At 38.9% G+C, this 14,775-nt stretch overlaps 1 protein-coding gene across 3 annotated transcripts in view; it reads left to right on the plus strand.

Annotated features, from left to right (window-relative positions):
• Positions 1-14,775, plus strand: part of sptbn1 (spectrin, beta, non-erythrocytic 1) — a 298,918-nt gene that overhangs the window by 236,729 nt on the left and 47,414 nt on the right. For all 3 annotated transcript variants that reach the window (XM_060831503.1, XM_060831504.1, XM_060831505.1), the window contains 8 exons: positions 3,234-3,371; positions 4,236-4,992; positions 5,661-5,863; positions 6,804-6,894; positions 7,006-7,152; positions 9,275-9,538; positions 10,938-11,162; positions 11,854-11,943. In XM_060831503.1, coding sequence (XP_060687486.1) covers positions 3,234-3,371; positions 4,236-4,992; positions 5,661-5,863; positions 6,804-6,894; positions 7,006-7,152; positions 9,275-9,538; positions 10,938-11,162; positions 11,854-11,943 — 1,915 coding nt within the window. The remainder of the gene's footprint in view (positions 1-3,233; positions 3,372-4,235; positions 4,993-5,660; positions 5,864-6,803; positions 6,895-7,005; positions 7,153-9,274; positions 9,539-10,937; positions 11,163-11,853; positions 11,944-14,775) is intronic.

A 14,775-nucleotide genomic window follows, 5' to 3' on the forward strand; every position in this document is an offset into this window, starting at 1 on the left:
TTGTCTTTCAAAAGATTTTGAGTTCAAATGATGGTTTGCAGCTCCTGTGGGATCTGTGAACCATGTTTCATAGACAAGGTGACTTAACTCTAAAGTTTTTGGGATCTAGGAGAATTCTACCCTTGTAATTGGGCCAGCTAGATTAAAGTAAAGCCCACACTGGAATCTGGGAGTACTGAGAATTAGGGTAAAAATCTGCAATCAGGTCCTGTCATTGCTTTTAAGTGCCTCCCATCTGGGTCTATGTTAATAAACATTTTTTAAGAAAAGGAAAAGCCATTTATTTAACTTCAAAATGGGTGTGATTAATGGAGCGCAGCTAACAAACAAGGCTGTAATGAGCTGCTTGTGGTTCCAGAGCAGATCCAGATCTGGGTGCATAGTGTGTGAATGCTTTGTTGTAAGAGAAATGCATTTACTGACTATTTCAGCATTTCTGTTTTGATTCCATGTAAATATGAATTCATTGTTCTTCATTTTAAAATTAACACTTTTTAATGTTTAAATAGCATAGTGTTTGTTAATACCATGCCAGTGTATTGAAGTACTAGTTCTACGGTTACTAGTTTTATCATGTACAGTATACCCCTAGGTTACCCCGCATTGTATGTAAGGCTATTTTAATGGCTCAAGAACAAAATATCATGAGTAGGAACAGAAAATGCTGGGAAAAATTCAGTGGGTCAGGCAACATCAGTGAAGAGGAAAATAACATTTCATTAGAATAGTGGCACTCAACCTGTGGTCCACAGAGAACACACCAACATTTCATCCAGCCTTGAATTACAGCACAAACATGAATCTTTCCAGAAACTGCTTGTCCAATCAGGGGTTCTTCCTGGCCTGCCTGTTGCAGGTTTGCGTGTGTGCCGATCACCATCAAATTGAAGAAGAGAACCGTTCTGTGATTCAAATATGCATGAGCAGCTAGAGGCCTCGAGCCCCGGCAGTGAGTCTGCAGGCTGGCTCTGGAAACCAGAGATTTTCATCAGGGATCGCTGGTGACTTGGGCAGGAGGAAAAAAGTGAGGTCTGGGACTTAGGAGGAGACTGCTCATTTGCTTCATCCTCCCCTGGACTCCACAAAGCAGTCACTGGGGACACGTGGTGGCAGGTGTAAATGTGTTAGCTTGCGTTATTCTTGTAGAAGGGGAAATCCTCGATAATGTACTAGTAGGTCTACCTGAAGGTCAGCTTCTTGTCGGGGGTATAGTGGGTGGCTGTGGCAACCAGGGCTGAGCAGGAGTGCAAGGACTAGGCCAACTCAAGCAGCTTCTCCTGGCTTGTTGGGGCGACCACTCCAGGTCACTACTGCTGATTGCGGGAGATGAAGGGTGTAGGAAGGTGGGGAGGGACCCAGTCTCTGTCCGTGCAGTTAAGGAAGCAGGGAGCCGCTGACCATACCCCATTGAACTTGTAAGGATTGGTGGTTTCTGGGTACTCGCCCAGCAGGTATCTGGTCTGTGGTACATGTTGAAGTGCTCCCAGTAAACTACCATCTTGGAGACCTGCAGCGCTGCCTTCATACACAAAAGGAGTTGGAATGCATTTTCAAAAACTTTCTAAAGCAATTTTGCTGTTCATCATGCTTCATTTCCCTTGAGCAATTTGTTCTTTTTAAAGAAGTTCTTTGGAGCACAGAATCCCAGGGGTTATTTTCTAAACGGGTTCAGAGAATGGGAAGAGTGAGAGGAGAAAGAAGGGGAGGGCATGAAAGAAGAAGAGGAGGAAACCCAGTCTAAACGTCAACTCACTTTAAGCCCTCACGTTTCCTGTGAAGTTTTGGCAAGGACATGTTGGAGTGACCTCCAACAGAAGCAATGCAAAGTCAGCATTAGCTAAATCTCAATCCTTAGCTTGGTCCCAGTCATCATGCTCTCCCCTCGTAAAAATTAATTGGGTCTTATTCTTTTTCTCTCCCATGCTTTGCTTGACCAAAAAAGCAAAGATTGGCAATATTGTTAAGCTTTGATTCTTGGTACTTTTTAAAATCACTTCTATTAAATACTCATTTGAATAGTCAGTTTACTACTTCAGAATTTTTTTGATGAGGTTAATGTTTACTGTTGATTGATTTGTTGATGTCACTTGTACTGAGATACAATGAAAAGTGTGGTTTTACATGCTTCACAGGCAGATCCTACCATATAAAGTGCACCAGGGTAGCAGAACAGAGTGCAAAATAGTGTTACTACTGTGGAGAAGGTGCAGAGAGGGAGAGAGAGATCAGAATTAACATTTGAGAGGTTCATTCAAAAGTCTGATAACAGTGGGGAAGAGGCTGTTCTTGAATTTATTTGTGTGTGTATTCAAACTTATATCTTTTGTCCGGTGGTGGATCAGAGTATAACTGGGGTGGGAGGGGTCTTTGATTATGTTGGCTGCTTTCCCAAGGCCATAGAAAATATGGATGGAATCAATGGATGGAAGACTGGTTTACAGTATGAGCCCCCACTGGATTGGCCACAATTGCATTAGAATAATCACCTTTTATTGTTGACTGTTTAAATACACGGCTGCTGATTTGTGTTACTGAGTTATCAAGGTTTCAAATCCCTGGATCCTTGGCCTGGGTTGACTAATCTGATCACTGCTGAATTCTTGATGAACACTACAGTGTGTCTGCAAACCTTTGGTTTTGAGAACAGAAAATTCAGCCAATATTTTGCATCGAATGGCTATTCAATAATGTATCCTGAAACAGTATGCCACAGTGCATTATATGTAAGTATAAGATTGAGCTAATCTGACCTATCTCCACAATTGGAGTCTGCCAGTACTATTTATCCCAGTTCATATATTGAATACCCACCATGGTAGAGAGCAGAAAGTTATAAGTATCACTGACCTCTTATTATTGCATAAATTGCTTTATTCACTTATGGAACACGAAGATAGAAAGTTGGAGACAGAATACGGTATATAAGTTCTGGATGTAAGTTTGCTTACTGAGCTGGAAGGCTGTATTCAGGTTTGTATTCGGTGAGCCCCCAGTGAAGCACTGCTGTTAGTGACCCGCTTTCTATTTGTGTTTAGGTTTCCTTGGGTTGGCGATGTCAAAACTTGCTCATTTTATACAAGTATAAAACTAACCAAAATATTAGATTTTGTACATGTTCCCAGACTCCTCTTAATAATAATATTATTCAATACTTTTGCTTTTAAAGAATTAGGGAATCAAGCCCATATTCAAACTTCTGATTTATTTAATTTTCTTCTGTATTTCTACTCCAGGTTTGAAAGTCTGGAGCCAGAAATGAACAACCAGGCTTCTCGTATTGCAGTGGTGAACCAAATTGCTCGTCAGTTGATCCACAGTGGGCATCCCAGTGAAAAGGAGATCAAAGCACAGCAAGATAAGCTAAATACAAGGTATGTTTGGCACCCAAAAAATAAATATTGAGTAATTAGAAAATAGAATATGATTGAAAAATTTTGTGGAAAGAATTTTGCATTGAGCATCAGTACCTATAGAAAATCCAATGTCTAGTTTTATACATGATTTACAATTTAATGAATCTTAGTGCATATCTCCTAAAGTATCTCCTGCTATATGATTCTAGAATACTTAGAACATTGAATTTCTTTGCTGCCAACTAATTCAAGCTATCATTAGTTACATTGGCTAAATGGTCAATAGATCCTTTGCTGATGCATCAAATGAATTTCAACAGCGTTATTTGCCACCTTATCACTTGAGAGCAATAAATATATTCCTCATTTTAATTTTGCTGCAGTTTTCTTAAATCCTAATCTGTAAGGTATGAACCTCTGCAATCGGTTAATTAGAGTTGGGTATAATTTTCAGTTCTACCGGCCTAACCTACCATTTACTTATATTTGTTCAGTAGTTCACTAGATTTGTGTTTACTGGTTTCTTAGCGTAGTGAAGGCAGTTATGTTGCATGTATGTTTTCGATTATACGTGGATTGGACTTAAAACTGTCAAGTCAAGTGAGCATTTTATTCCTCATTCAAAAGATATTTATCAGTTTATTGTAGAGTGAAACATTTCATGTATCAAACTTGAATGGATTAAAATCTGAATAGATGCCACAGAAAGGTAAAAGCACACAGACATGCGTTTTGATTTTAACTACTCCACCTGGCAGTAATCTGGATGGTAGTGGAGAGCAGTTTAAATATGCTTGTTGCTTATCTCTCAAGTTTTCTTGTGGCCAAGGGCAAAATTCTGTATGTCTGGAAATTTGATTTCACTTTCTATTCTGATTGTAGATGGAGTCAATTCCGTCAACTAGTGGACCAAAAGAAAGATGCACTCAATTCTGCACTCAGCATTCAGAATTACCACCTTGAATGCAATGAAACAAAGTCTTGGATTAGGGAAAAGACCAAAGTCATTGAATCCACGCAAGATCTGGGCAATGATCTTGCTGGTGTCATGGCCCTCCAAAGGAAATTAACTGGAATGGAACGTGATTTGACAGCTATTGAAGCTAAGCTAGATGATCTACAGAAAGAAGCTGAAAGACTAGCTGCTGAACATCCTGATCAGGCAAATGCTATCATGAGCCGACTTTCAGAAATTAATGATGTCTGGGAAGAAATGAAATGTACTTTGAAGAACCGAGAAGAATCACTTGGTGAGGCAAATAAGCTTCAGCAATTCCTGCGCGATTTGGATGACTTCCAATCTTGGCTTTCAAGAACCCAAACCGCTATTGCTTCTGAAGATATGCCCAACACTCTGGCAGAAGGGGAGAAGCTGCTCACCCAGCATGAAAACATCAAAAATGAAATTAATAATTATGAAGAAGACTATCAGAAAATGCGTGATATGGGTGAAATGGTAACACAGGGACAGACAGATGCACAATATATGTTCTTACGCCAGCGTCTGCAAGCTTTGGATACTGGATGGAATGAGCTGCACAAAATGTGGGAGAACAGGCAGAATCACTTGTCTCAATCTCATTCATACCAATTGTTTTTAAGAGACACAAAACAAGCAGAGGGGTTCCTCAACAACCAGGTAAGATAAATATGGACTTACTTTTAATATTGACTTTCAATTCCACCGTAAGTCCTGGAGTATTTGGTATGTCTCTAGTATTGACCTAGCATCTTCCTTAGTGCATTATAACATTTTCCTTCACTTTTTAAAATTTTACTTAAATTTGATGGAACTGAAATTCCAGTGGCCCACTGTTTGAAACTTGTTGCCTTTTGGTCCAGATCAACACGAACTTCTCAGCTGAGCAGATATAAACAATAAAATAGATTATTTTTTTTCTGATTAGAAGTCAATCGGGTTTTTTTAGTATTAATCTAAATTTGCTTCTTATTCTTTCATGGAATGTGAATGTTGCTAGCATTTGTTGCCAGGCACTAAATGCCCTTAAAGTGAGAGGCCTACATGAACTGTTGTAATACATCTGGTGTGGATTCACTCTCAGTACTATTAGGAAGAAAGTTGCAAATCAAAATTTAAGCAGTGAATTATAACAATATAAAGGTAATTATAAGCATTTAGAAAATACTGAACTGTAATCCAAGCTGTTCCAAGAAAACTCTTGTACAGAGCATATATCATGTTAAAAGGCGGAACTCATCATTTTATGTGCAATCGATGTATTACTTCTCAGATTACAAGTAGCAGTACGAAGCTGATTGGCAATTCTTTCCTTTGTTGAAATAAAGGAGTATGTCTTGGCACACACTGAAATGCCCACCACACTGGAGGGTGCTGAAGCTGCCATTAAGAAGCAGGAGGACTTCATGACTACCATGGATGCGAATGAAGATAAGATAAATGGAGTGGTGGAGACAGGCAGGAGACTAGTCAGCGATGGCAATATTTATTCTGACAAAATCCAGGAAAAAGTTGACTCAATTGATGAAAGGTACAAATACACCAATCAAGTGAGGTTCAGTTCTTCTTGTAAATCCCTGAGTTTAATATCCTATTTTCATGAAGTATTTGCTCTGAAAAATCTACATTATTATAAGTGTTTTATTATGTAATATTGGAACCTTGTTGGCGAATGCGTCATGAAAGGAATTTTCATTGAATGCCTATTACAGTACCAAAATTTGACTTTTAATCAGGAAAACAACTAGACGTTTTAAGGTTATACAGGAACAGTTCTCAACTATAAATTCTCCTGTTCCCTCTGGCACTAAATCTTTATTTAATCTTGCTAATCTCTTTCTTTTCATATATTGATGGAAGCTTTTATAGTTTCTATCATCTCACCTCTTTTTCCCAAAAGTTCCTTTACAGCAGCATTGGTGCTGACTTGATAGCCCAGTCAATGTACAAATCTATCGTCCATTATTACTGTGTAATAATGCATCTCGCCTAATATCTTAATTTGTAGTGTGCCCAACACCTCATATCTTAGCTTAGTTTTCTATAAACAACTCTCACCAATGTTTGTTTTCCCTTGCTGTTCTTCTTAACCCATGTCCCATTTGGGCTGCATTTAACGCTTAGAGGAAGTGCCTCAAGACTCAACTATTGTTGATTTGTCCTTGCATTTGACCAAATCTGAATCGTAGACTTGTGTTACATCATTGTTTTGTGGTGTCATTTTCAAGCTTTAATTATTGTGTTTAGTGTGTAGAATGGATTAATGAATTATTTTTTCTTTGGCCCATTCAGAAGCTCCATTTCATCAGGGTGCAATAACAGGGAAGAAAAGGGGAAAAGTTACACATTTAAAATTTAGTGCTTGATAATCTTTAGCAGAATTCCTTTTTTTAAAAAAAGCAAATTTTTAAAAAATTTACAAAATTTAGTCTAAATAGCTTAAAAATGTTCCTATTAAATTTAACTTACAGACATAAGAAGAACCGTGAGGCTGCCAGTGAATTACTTATGCGCCTTAAGGACAACAGAGATCTGCAGAAGTTCCTTCAAGACTGCCAGGAAGTAAGTTTGCTTTACGACTCATTTTACCAAATTAACATACGCTGTTTTGTTGTATCTCACTGCAAATAATTATTGCTTTGTTCCTTAAATAATAATGTTTTTCTTTTGCAGCTGTCCCTTTGGATCAGTGAGAAGATGCTCACTGCTCAGGACATGTCCTATGATGAAGCGAGAAATTTGCATAGCAAATGGCAGAAACATCAGGCTTTTATGGCAGAGCTTGCATCAAATAAGGAATGGCTAGATAAAATTGATAAGGTTTGATGGAATTTTGAATACTCCGAGCACTTCTCTGTGATAAATATATAGCAGTTAACTCACTTCTATTTTTATTTTTGTGGCAGTAATAAAATAGTTAATAATTGATGTCAACTTATTAGATGTATACAATGTTAAAACTTACAGTATTAAAGTAAGAAGCTTGCTTCTCATGAAGTAGAGGGAAAAACAGCAAATATAAATTGTCAACTGGTATTTTTGCTTTACTGATTTGCTATAATACTGCAGAGCTAGATTACATTTTTACTTAAATTATGTTCTTCCCTTTCTGGTTTACTACTTTTTCCAAATCAGCTTTGCAATCTTAACCTTTATGTAGTTACCAAACAGTCTTAATTCTCCTATCATTACCTAAATTCACACAAGTCTGAATTTAATGAGCTAGTATTTTAAAGAAAATGTACAATTTTAGATATAAATGGTTGATAGTAATGTGTTTAAATAAGGAACCTGGAAACTCTACAATCTCATTCTCACGCTCTCACTCTTACTCTCTGTCTCTGTCTCTCTCTCTCTCTCACTCTCTGGCTCAGTCACACTCAATATTTCCTCCCTCGCAAACTGTCTCACTCACACACTCTTGCATTCACTCTCTTCCAGTCTCTCACCAACTCTCACTCTTCCTCAATCACCATTTCTGTCTCTCACTCACTTTCTGTCTTCCACTCACTCTTGCTCTTTCTTCCACTTTCTCTCTCTTCCACTCTCACTCGCTCACACTCTGTCATTAACAATCAAACACTCATGCTCTCTCTCTGTCTCAGGCTCACTCCAATTCTGTGCCATTAACTCTGTCACTCCCTCTGTCACTATCTCCCACTCATTTTCACTGAACCTCTCCCACTCAACTTCTCCTATTCACACACACTCTAATTACCACTCTCATTCTCTCACTCACTGACGTGCTCACCCTCCCATTCTTTCTCACTGTCTCATTCATTTTCACTCATTCTCTCTCACTCATTATTTCATTCTCACTAACTTATTCTCTCATGGGTTAGCACTCAAGCTCTCTCACTCACTGTCTCACTCATACACACTCACTTAGTCTTGTTCATTCTCAATCATGAAGAATCTTTTTTGCTTTCTCTCTCTCTCTCTCTCTCTCTCTCTCTCTCTCTCTCTCTACACACACACACAAACACTAACTTATACTGTCTATCTCACTCATGCTATCCTTCACTAATGTTGCATCTTACTCACTGACAAATACTCACGCAATATCATAAATTTACACTTTCTGTCACACTACCCCTTTCCCTCGTGCATGTTCCCTCTCGGTCGCATTCCAGTCTCCCCTCCCTCACACAGCCCCTCCTCAGTGCCCTCATCCCCTCTCCCAGGCGTGCTCTCGACCCCTCTCTCTCACACAACCCCTCTCCCTCCCTCTCTACCCCGCATGCTCTCGCCCCCTTCTTTTGCAATCTTGTCCCCTCCCTCCTGGCGCTTTCACTCCCATCCCTCCTCGTGTGCTCTCACTTCCCTTCCTCCTTGTGCACTTCGTCTCCTTCTTCCTCTTTCCCTCGCACACTCTCACCCCCTCCTTCCTCGAGCGCTCTTGCACTCTCCCTCCTCGCACGCTCTCACCCCCTCACTCCTTGCGTGCTGTCGTCCCTCTCACTCCCGTGCCCCCACCTCATTGCACGCTCTCGCCCTCTGTCCCCCGCACACTCTTGCCCACTCTCCCTCTCGCGCACTCTCACTTTCTCGAGCGCTCTAGTTTGTTCATGCACTGTCACTCCCTTGCATGTTCTTGTCCCTCTCTCTCGTGCACTCTTGCCACCCTCTCTCCCTCACGCGCTTGCGCCACTTCTGGCCTCGGGCTGTCTCGCTCCCTGTCTCCTTCTCTCCCTCATGCTCTGTCGCCCTCTTTCTCCTTTGCGTGCTCTCGCCCTCCTCTCCCTTATCTAATATTGCGCACACTGTTCTTAAATCACACGGCACAACAGGATATTCACATTCTCAAGTATTTCAATTTTGTAATCAAATGCAAAGAATTAACATTTTAAACCACTTAAGATAGCTTTCTTAAATTTCCACCATTACTTGGAAAATTGCAAAAACTGGTAAATATTGAATATAATTTCAATTTCTCCTGTAGGACGGCATGCAGCTAACTGCAGAGAAGCCAGAGACTGAGGTGGTTGTGAAGGAAAAGTTGACAGCCCTTCACCATTTGTGGGAAGAACTAGAATCTACAACTCAGGCCAAAGCTCAGCGTCTGTTTGATGCCAACAAAGCAGAGCTTTTCACCCAGAGCTGTGCTGATTTAGACAAATGGCTACATAACCTGGAAGGACAGCTCCAGTCTGATGATTATGGCAAAGACCTTACCAGTGTCTCCATTCTACTCAAGAAACAACAGGTATTTACCCAATATGTTCAGTTAGACAAGGGAGCACGGGCCAGCTGAACCTTCAAATGTGCCTTTTGGTTTAATATTCCTCTGATCATCCATTTCAAAATGAATGATCCAGCACAATTTTGTTGGACATCTTGGTAACTAAGTGTATGTTGGAGCTTAGAGGTTATTCTCATTACTTTAGTAACATACTGTACGAAGTCAAATTGTATATTCATGTGAAAATGGCAGCTATATAAATATTAAACCTCAGTGCAGAGAAAAGATTGAGATGGCAACTTTTGAAAATTAATTGCAGTATAATAAAGTTCCCAGCTACAGCTTATTCTTTTCAAAATGATGTGAAATAATAGAAAGTTTACAACATCAAGAATTTTTAAAAACATCATTTTACATATCTTTGATTAATTTTTTTTTGTCTAAACAGAGTGTTTCAGTGAAATTGTCATCAGGAAACTCCAAATACATACTATGTTTCCAGAATCACCTTTAGGGTTAGGCGAATGGGGTGACTGCTTTAAGGGCACATGCTTGGACCAAAGGCAACTGGGGGGGATCCGTAAGCAAGGGTTTAGAGGGGGGGCGGGAGGTTGACCTTTGGTTGCAGAATAGGTGAAACAGCTGGAAGCGCATGGTGGGGTCACACAGTGTGATTTATCCTGGAGGCCCACAGAGTGCGAGTTGCCGTAGGTGTTGTATCCTGACTCTGTATGTTTCTGTATCCCATTTACTTTTCAGTAGAGTAAGCAGTAAAAATAATGAGGAATAACATGTTTTCACTGGAAATCATAAGATTCAGACTGGGTAGTTGGGTGGCTTCTTTAGGGCACTTTGCTAATTCAGCTTTTTGTTGTGAATCCACAGCAACTATAACTTATTAACTTAATTTAACGCCTTAAAATTAATGAACACTTCCAAGGTGCCTCACAGGAGTGTTCTCAAACAAAATGTGATGCTGTGCCACTTAAGGAAATAACAGATAAAAGTAGTTTTTCAGGAGCATCTTAAAAGAGGAAAAAGAAGTGACAGGGGTTACGGAGATAGCTGGTGAACCTAGGACCTTGACACATATGATTGCTAGTAGTGGAGCAATTAAGATTGAGGATAAAAAGCCAGGTATAACACAGTATAAAAGTCTTGGAGGATTCTAAGGCTGGAAGAGGATACAGAGAAACGGAAAAATTCGACAAGGCAAGAATTTGAAAACAAGGTTGAGAAATTTAAAATTGATGTGACTTTTGTGTACTGATTTGCATTCTTCTGTTAATGGTCTAGTGATTTTGGATTAGATCTGCTTTTGTTCCCACGATAACTGCAAAGCACAGGGAGGAATTCTGTATTTCAGCTCATTTGTCATTTGGTGCAAGTTAGAAACCACTTTCTTACACCCCTCTCTCATTAGATGTTAGAAAATCAGATTGAAGTGCGAAAGAAAGAAGTGGACGAATTGAAGAGTCAGGCTCAGATTTTGAGCCAAGAAGGTAAAGATATTGATGAGGTGGATAGCAAGCGCACAGTAGTGGAAAAAAGATTTTTGCAGCTACTGGAACCCCTAAATGAAAGGAAACACTACTTGTTGGCATCTAAAGAAATACATCAATTCAACAGAGATCTGGAGGATGAAATTGTAAGTAGAAATCTCAATGTGTGTCATTTAAACAGAGCATGTCAACTTGAACCTTGTTTTGGTTTGAATAAAATCCATGCAGAAATTAGACACTATATCTATATTGCTGTTGTTTTAGGTTCAAACTTTTTGTTAATTGTAACCTGTTAGATCAAAGATTACATTTCTTGACTGCAAAGTTACTGATACTTGCTTTAATGTATTTCAAAAGTGCATATGCAGCCTTGTAAATAAACATCATTAATCTATAATATTGCTTGAAATGTCTTTTAATTGCTAGTAAGGATAGAATCATCAACACTATCCCTAATGACGTACGTGAAGTACTTTTATTTAATTTGTTCCCAATTAGAACAGGTAGAAAAATGGTAAAATTACAAATTGACACTCCAATCAGTTAATGTTCTGAATAAAAAGACACATTCTTATTGCTGTATGAAACTGAAGAATGGCTGTATAAGTGACAAGCGCATAAACTTTCAGGTATCCTCTGTTCTAAGTTCTTTTTGTTCAAAAATACACTTTTAAAATGTACAACAAACTGAGAGTTTATGGCAATATGAAGCCAACTATAAAAGAAAAATTTATTGCAGAAGATAAAATATATTTTATTAACAGACGTACCACAAGTATTGATATGGGCAATAATAAAAAAAAAGCAAGCATTGAGATTCGTTTTTATCTTTTTTAGTTGTGGGCTGAAGAACGCATGCCTCTTGCAACATCCACTGACCATGGCCATAACCTCCAGACTGTACAGATGCTGATCAAGAAAAATCAGGTGAAAAATGGAAAATATACATACAAATGTTTTAAAAATGAAGAATGATCGTTCACTGGTAGTAGCCTAATAGCCCAAAATATCCAATGACTTGGACTATTGCTTTTCAGTTAGAGGTTTGTGGCTTCCAGCCTGTATGTAGGATTTGCATAAGTAATTCACACTAATACATTACTGCTATACCAAAGCAGTGCTACATTGATGTAAGTGCCTTCTTCTGAATGAGATGTTAAACCAAAGTCTCATTCCTTTTACGGTTGGATCCTTTGACACCATTTGAAGTGGATTGACTGCTTATGCGTTTTATTAATGCTTGTGATGACTTGCTATTTATGAATTCACTGCCACATTTGCTAAAAAGAAAACAGTGATGTTTCAAGAATAATTCTTGAATATGCAATACTTTGGATTATCTTGATTACGAGAAAGTTGGAGAAAGTGAGGACTGCAGATGCTGGAGATCAGAGCTGAAAACTGTATTGCTGGAAAAGCGCAGCTGGTCAGGCAGCATCCAAGGAGCAGGAGAATCGACGTTTCGGGCATAAGCCCTTCTTCAGGAATGCCATTTATGAGAAAGTTGTCATTTAGTACAAGCTATTTTTTTCTGTGATGTAGAAGAATGGAAAATGTAATCTAATTATGATTTAGTTTCAAGCTTACAATAATATCAGATAAATTAAACGGTGATTTTAACAGTATTGAAATATAGTGCCCATCACTTAAAATGGCCACATTTTAAAATATTATACTCAATTATAACAGCCAAAAAGACAATATACCTTTGTTACTCTGCAATATCATCAGTTTCAAAGCCGCCAGTTCTGGTGACTTAAATGCTACATTTGTCTTGGACAGAAATTACTTTTTAAATACACTGGTACATATCCTGTTGCACAGAAGAAATGTAAGTATGTAGTACATTGACACAGTGCACTGCATGTACTAAAGGGGTTTATTGAGACAGATTTCACTTTCCTTGGTCCGTATGCATCAGCCCAAATTTTGTGGCAGTAGTAATGGTGAGCATTGTCTTACTTGAAGGCTTAATTTGACAGCAGCTTATTAGTGTTCATATTTCTATTCAATGCAGCAACCCAGAAATTGCTGTTAAAAGCATCTAACTCCTCCAAAATTGCAATGGAATCATAAATGCCTGAATTAGGATAATGAGGGAGCCGTACTTTTGGTTTGAATCAAGATCCTGAGAATGGAATCAAATGACTGTTTTGAAATGGCACTGTGTTAAGAACATTTATCCATTAGAGATTTTTCATGACTTGTCTAGTTAGAGCCCAGAGGATATGTTCACTGTCCACTTGAAGCTCACAGGCAATTAAAAGGCCTCCCAGTACACGAGTTGCAGCAGCATGCCTCCTCAGATTAAGGAGGGAGTGAACACCTCCATCTTGAGGCATTGTTCAGCCACTTTACCAAATTTTGAATATTAAAAGCAACCAAGCCAACTCTAAAGAGGAGGGAAGTTCTTACTGGAAGTTCTTAACTGGAAAATTCCAATTGACCTTTGATAAGTAGCTTTAATTAGTCTCATGCTTGGTCTTAATTGGATTCTGTTACATGTAGGCAAGACTGGAGGTTCTTATGGTGGTGTCCCTATCTCTGAGCCAAAAAGCCTGTGTTTGGGTTCCACTTGCTCAAATATATCTATTAACATCTCTAAATAGGTTGGTTAGAAATATCTACTTACGGGCAGGAATCTTATGTCATCCTCCATTTCTTCTCAGAAAATTGGTCGAGAGGCAAGATGGTGCCAGCATGCTACCTGATGGTGTGACTTTATGGAAGCAAAAGTTCTTCCCCGCATATTATGCTAAGAATTGTTGGTAACATTACAGCTAGGGCATATTAAAGAGAATGTGAGTTTGTACCAGTGTAATATACAGCTAAACATCACATCTATGCGAGACAAGAAAATTATAAGTTATGAATTTTATTCTTTCTACCAATCTAAAAGAAAAGTTTGGGACAAACATGATTTTTTATAATTTCCTGTACAGTGAAGGGCAATTTTTTTTTTCCTTCCAGGAGTCCTCTTGAGACTTTTTTAGAGTGCTACTGTTTGATTTTTGAAGCTACTTTTTGACATGATGCAGTCACGCAGTAACATTTTCCTCTGTATTTGTGTTAACGTATTAGGTATATGAATGCAGAAATCAAATTAGAATTCATCAATATTCTCAATAATTGTCAACAATGGGCAGCACGGTGGCACAGTGGTTGGACGCTGTGAGGCAGCAGTGCTGAGACCCAGGTTCAGTTCCCGCCTCGGGCGACTGACTGTGTGGAGTTGGCACATTCTCCCCGTGTCTGTGTAGGTTTCTTCCGGGTGCTCCGGTTTCCTCCCGCAGTCCAAAAATGTGCAGGTTAGGTGAGTTAGCCATGCTAAATTGCCCATAGTGTTAGGTGAAAGAGTACATGTAGGGGAATGGGTCTGGGTTGGGTTGCGCTTTGGCGGGTTGTTGTGGACTTGTTGGGCCGAAGGGCCTGTTTCCATGCTGTAAGTAATCTAATCTAATCTATTGATTAAATTTAAAGCCACAACGCACAAGGAAAGCGTTGATTTCCTACACATCACAATGTTTAATTTGGTATAAGGCGATGACCATAGGTTAGCAACAGGATTTTGGTTTTTAAGAAAATTGACTCACAAAGTCGTCATCCTAAACACAACTTCCAGATTGGTTGATGTCACAGCTAATGCATTCACATCATATATTCACAAAGCTGGAATAATTTATTTGAGTCACGTATTTGGAACATGAAAGGCAGTGATTTTATTGTAATTTATATTTCCTGTTTTTACTTGTTTGCAAT

The sequence above is a fragment of the Hemiscyllium ocellatum genome, chromosome 10 (genome assembly GCF_020745735.1).
Source record: "Hemiscyllium ocellatum isolate sHemOce1 chromosome 10, sHemOce1.pat.X.cur, whole genome shotgun sequence".
Classification (NCBI taxonomy): domain Eukaryota; kingdom Metazoa; phylum Chordata; class Chondrichthyes; order Orectolobiformes; family Hemiscylliidae; genus Hemiscyllium; species Hemiscyllium ocellatum.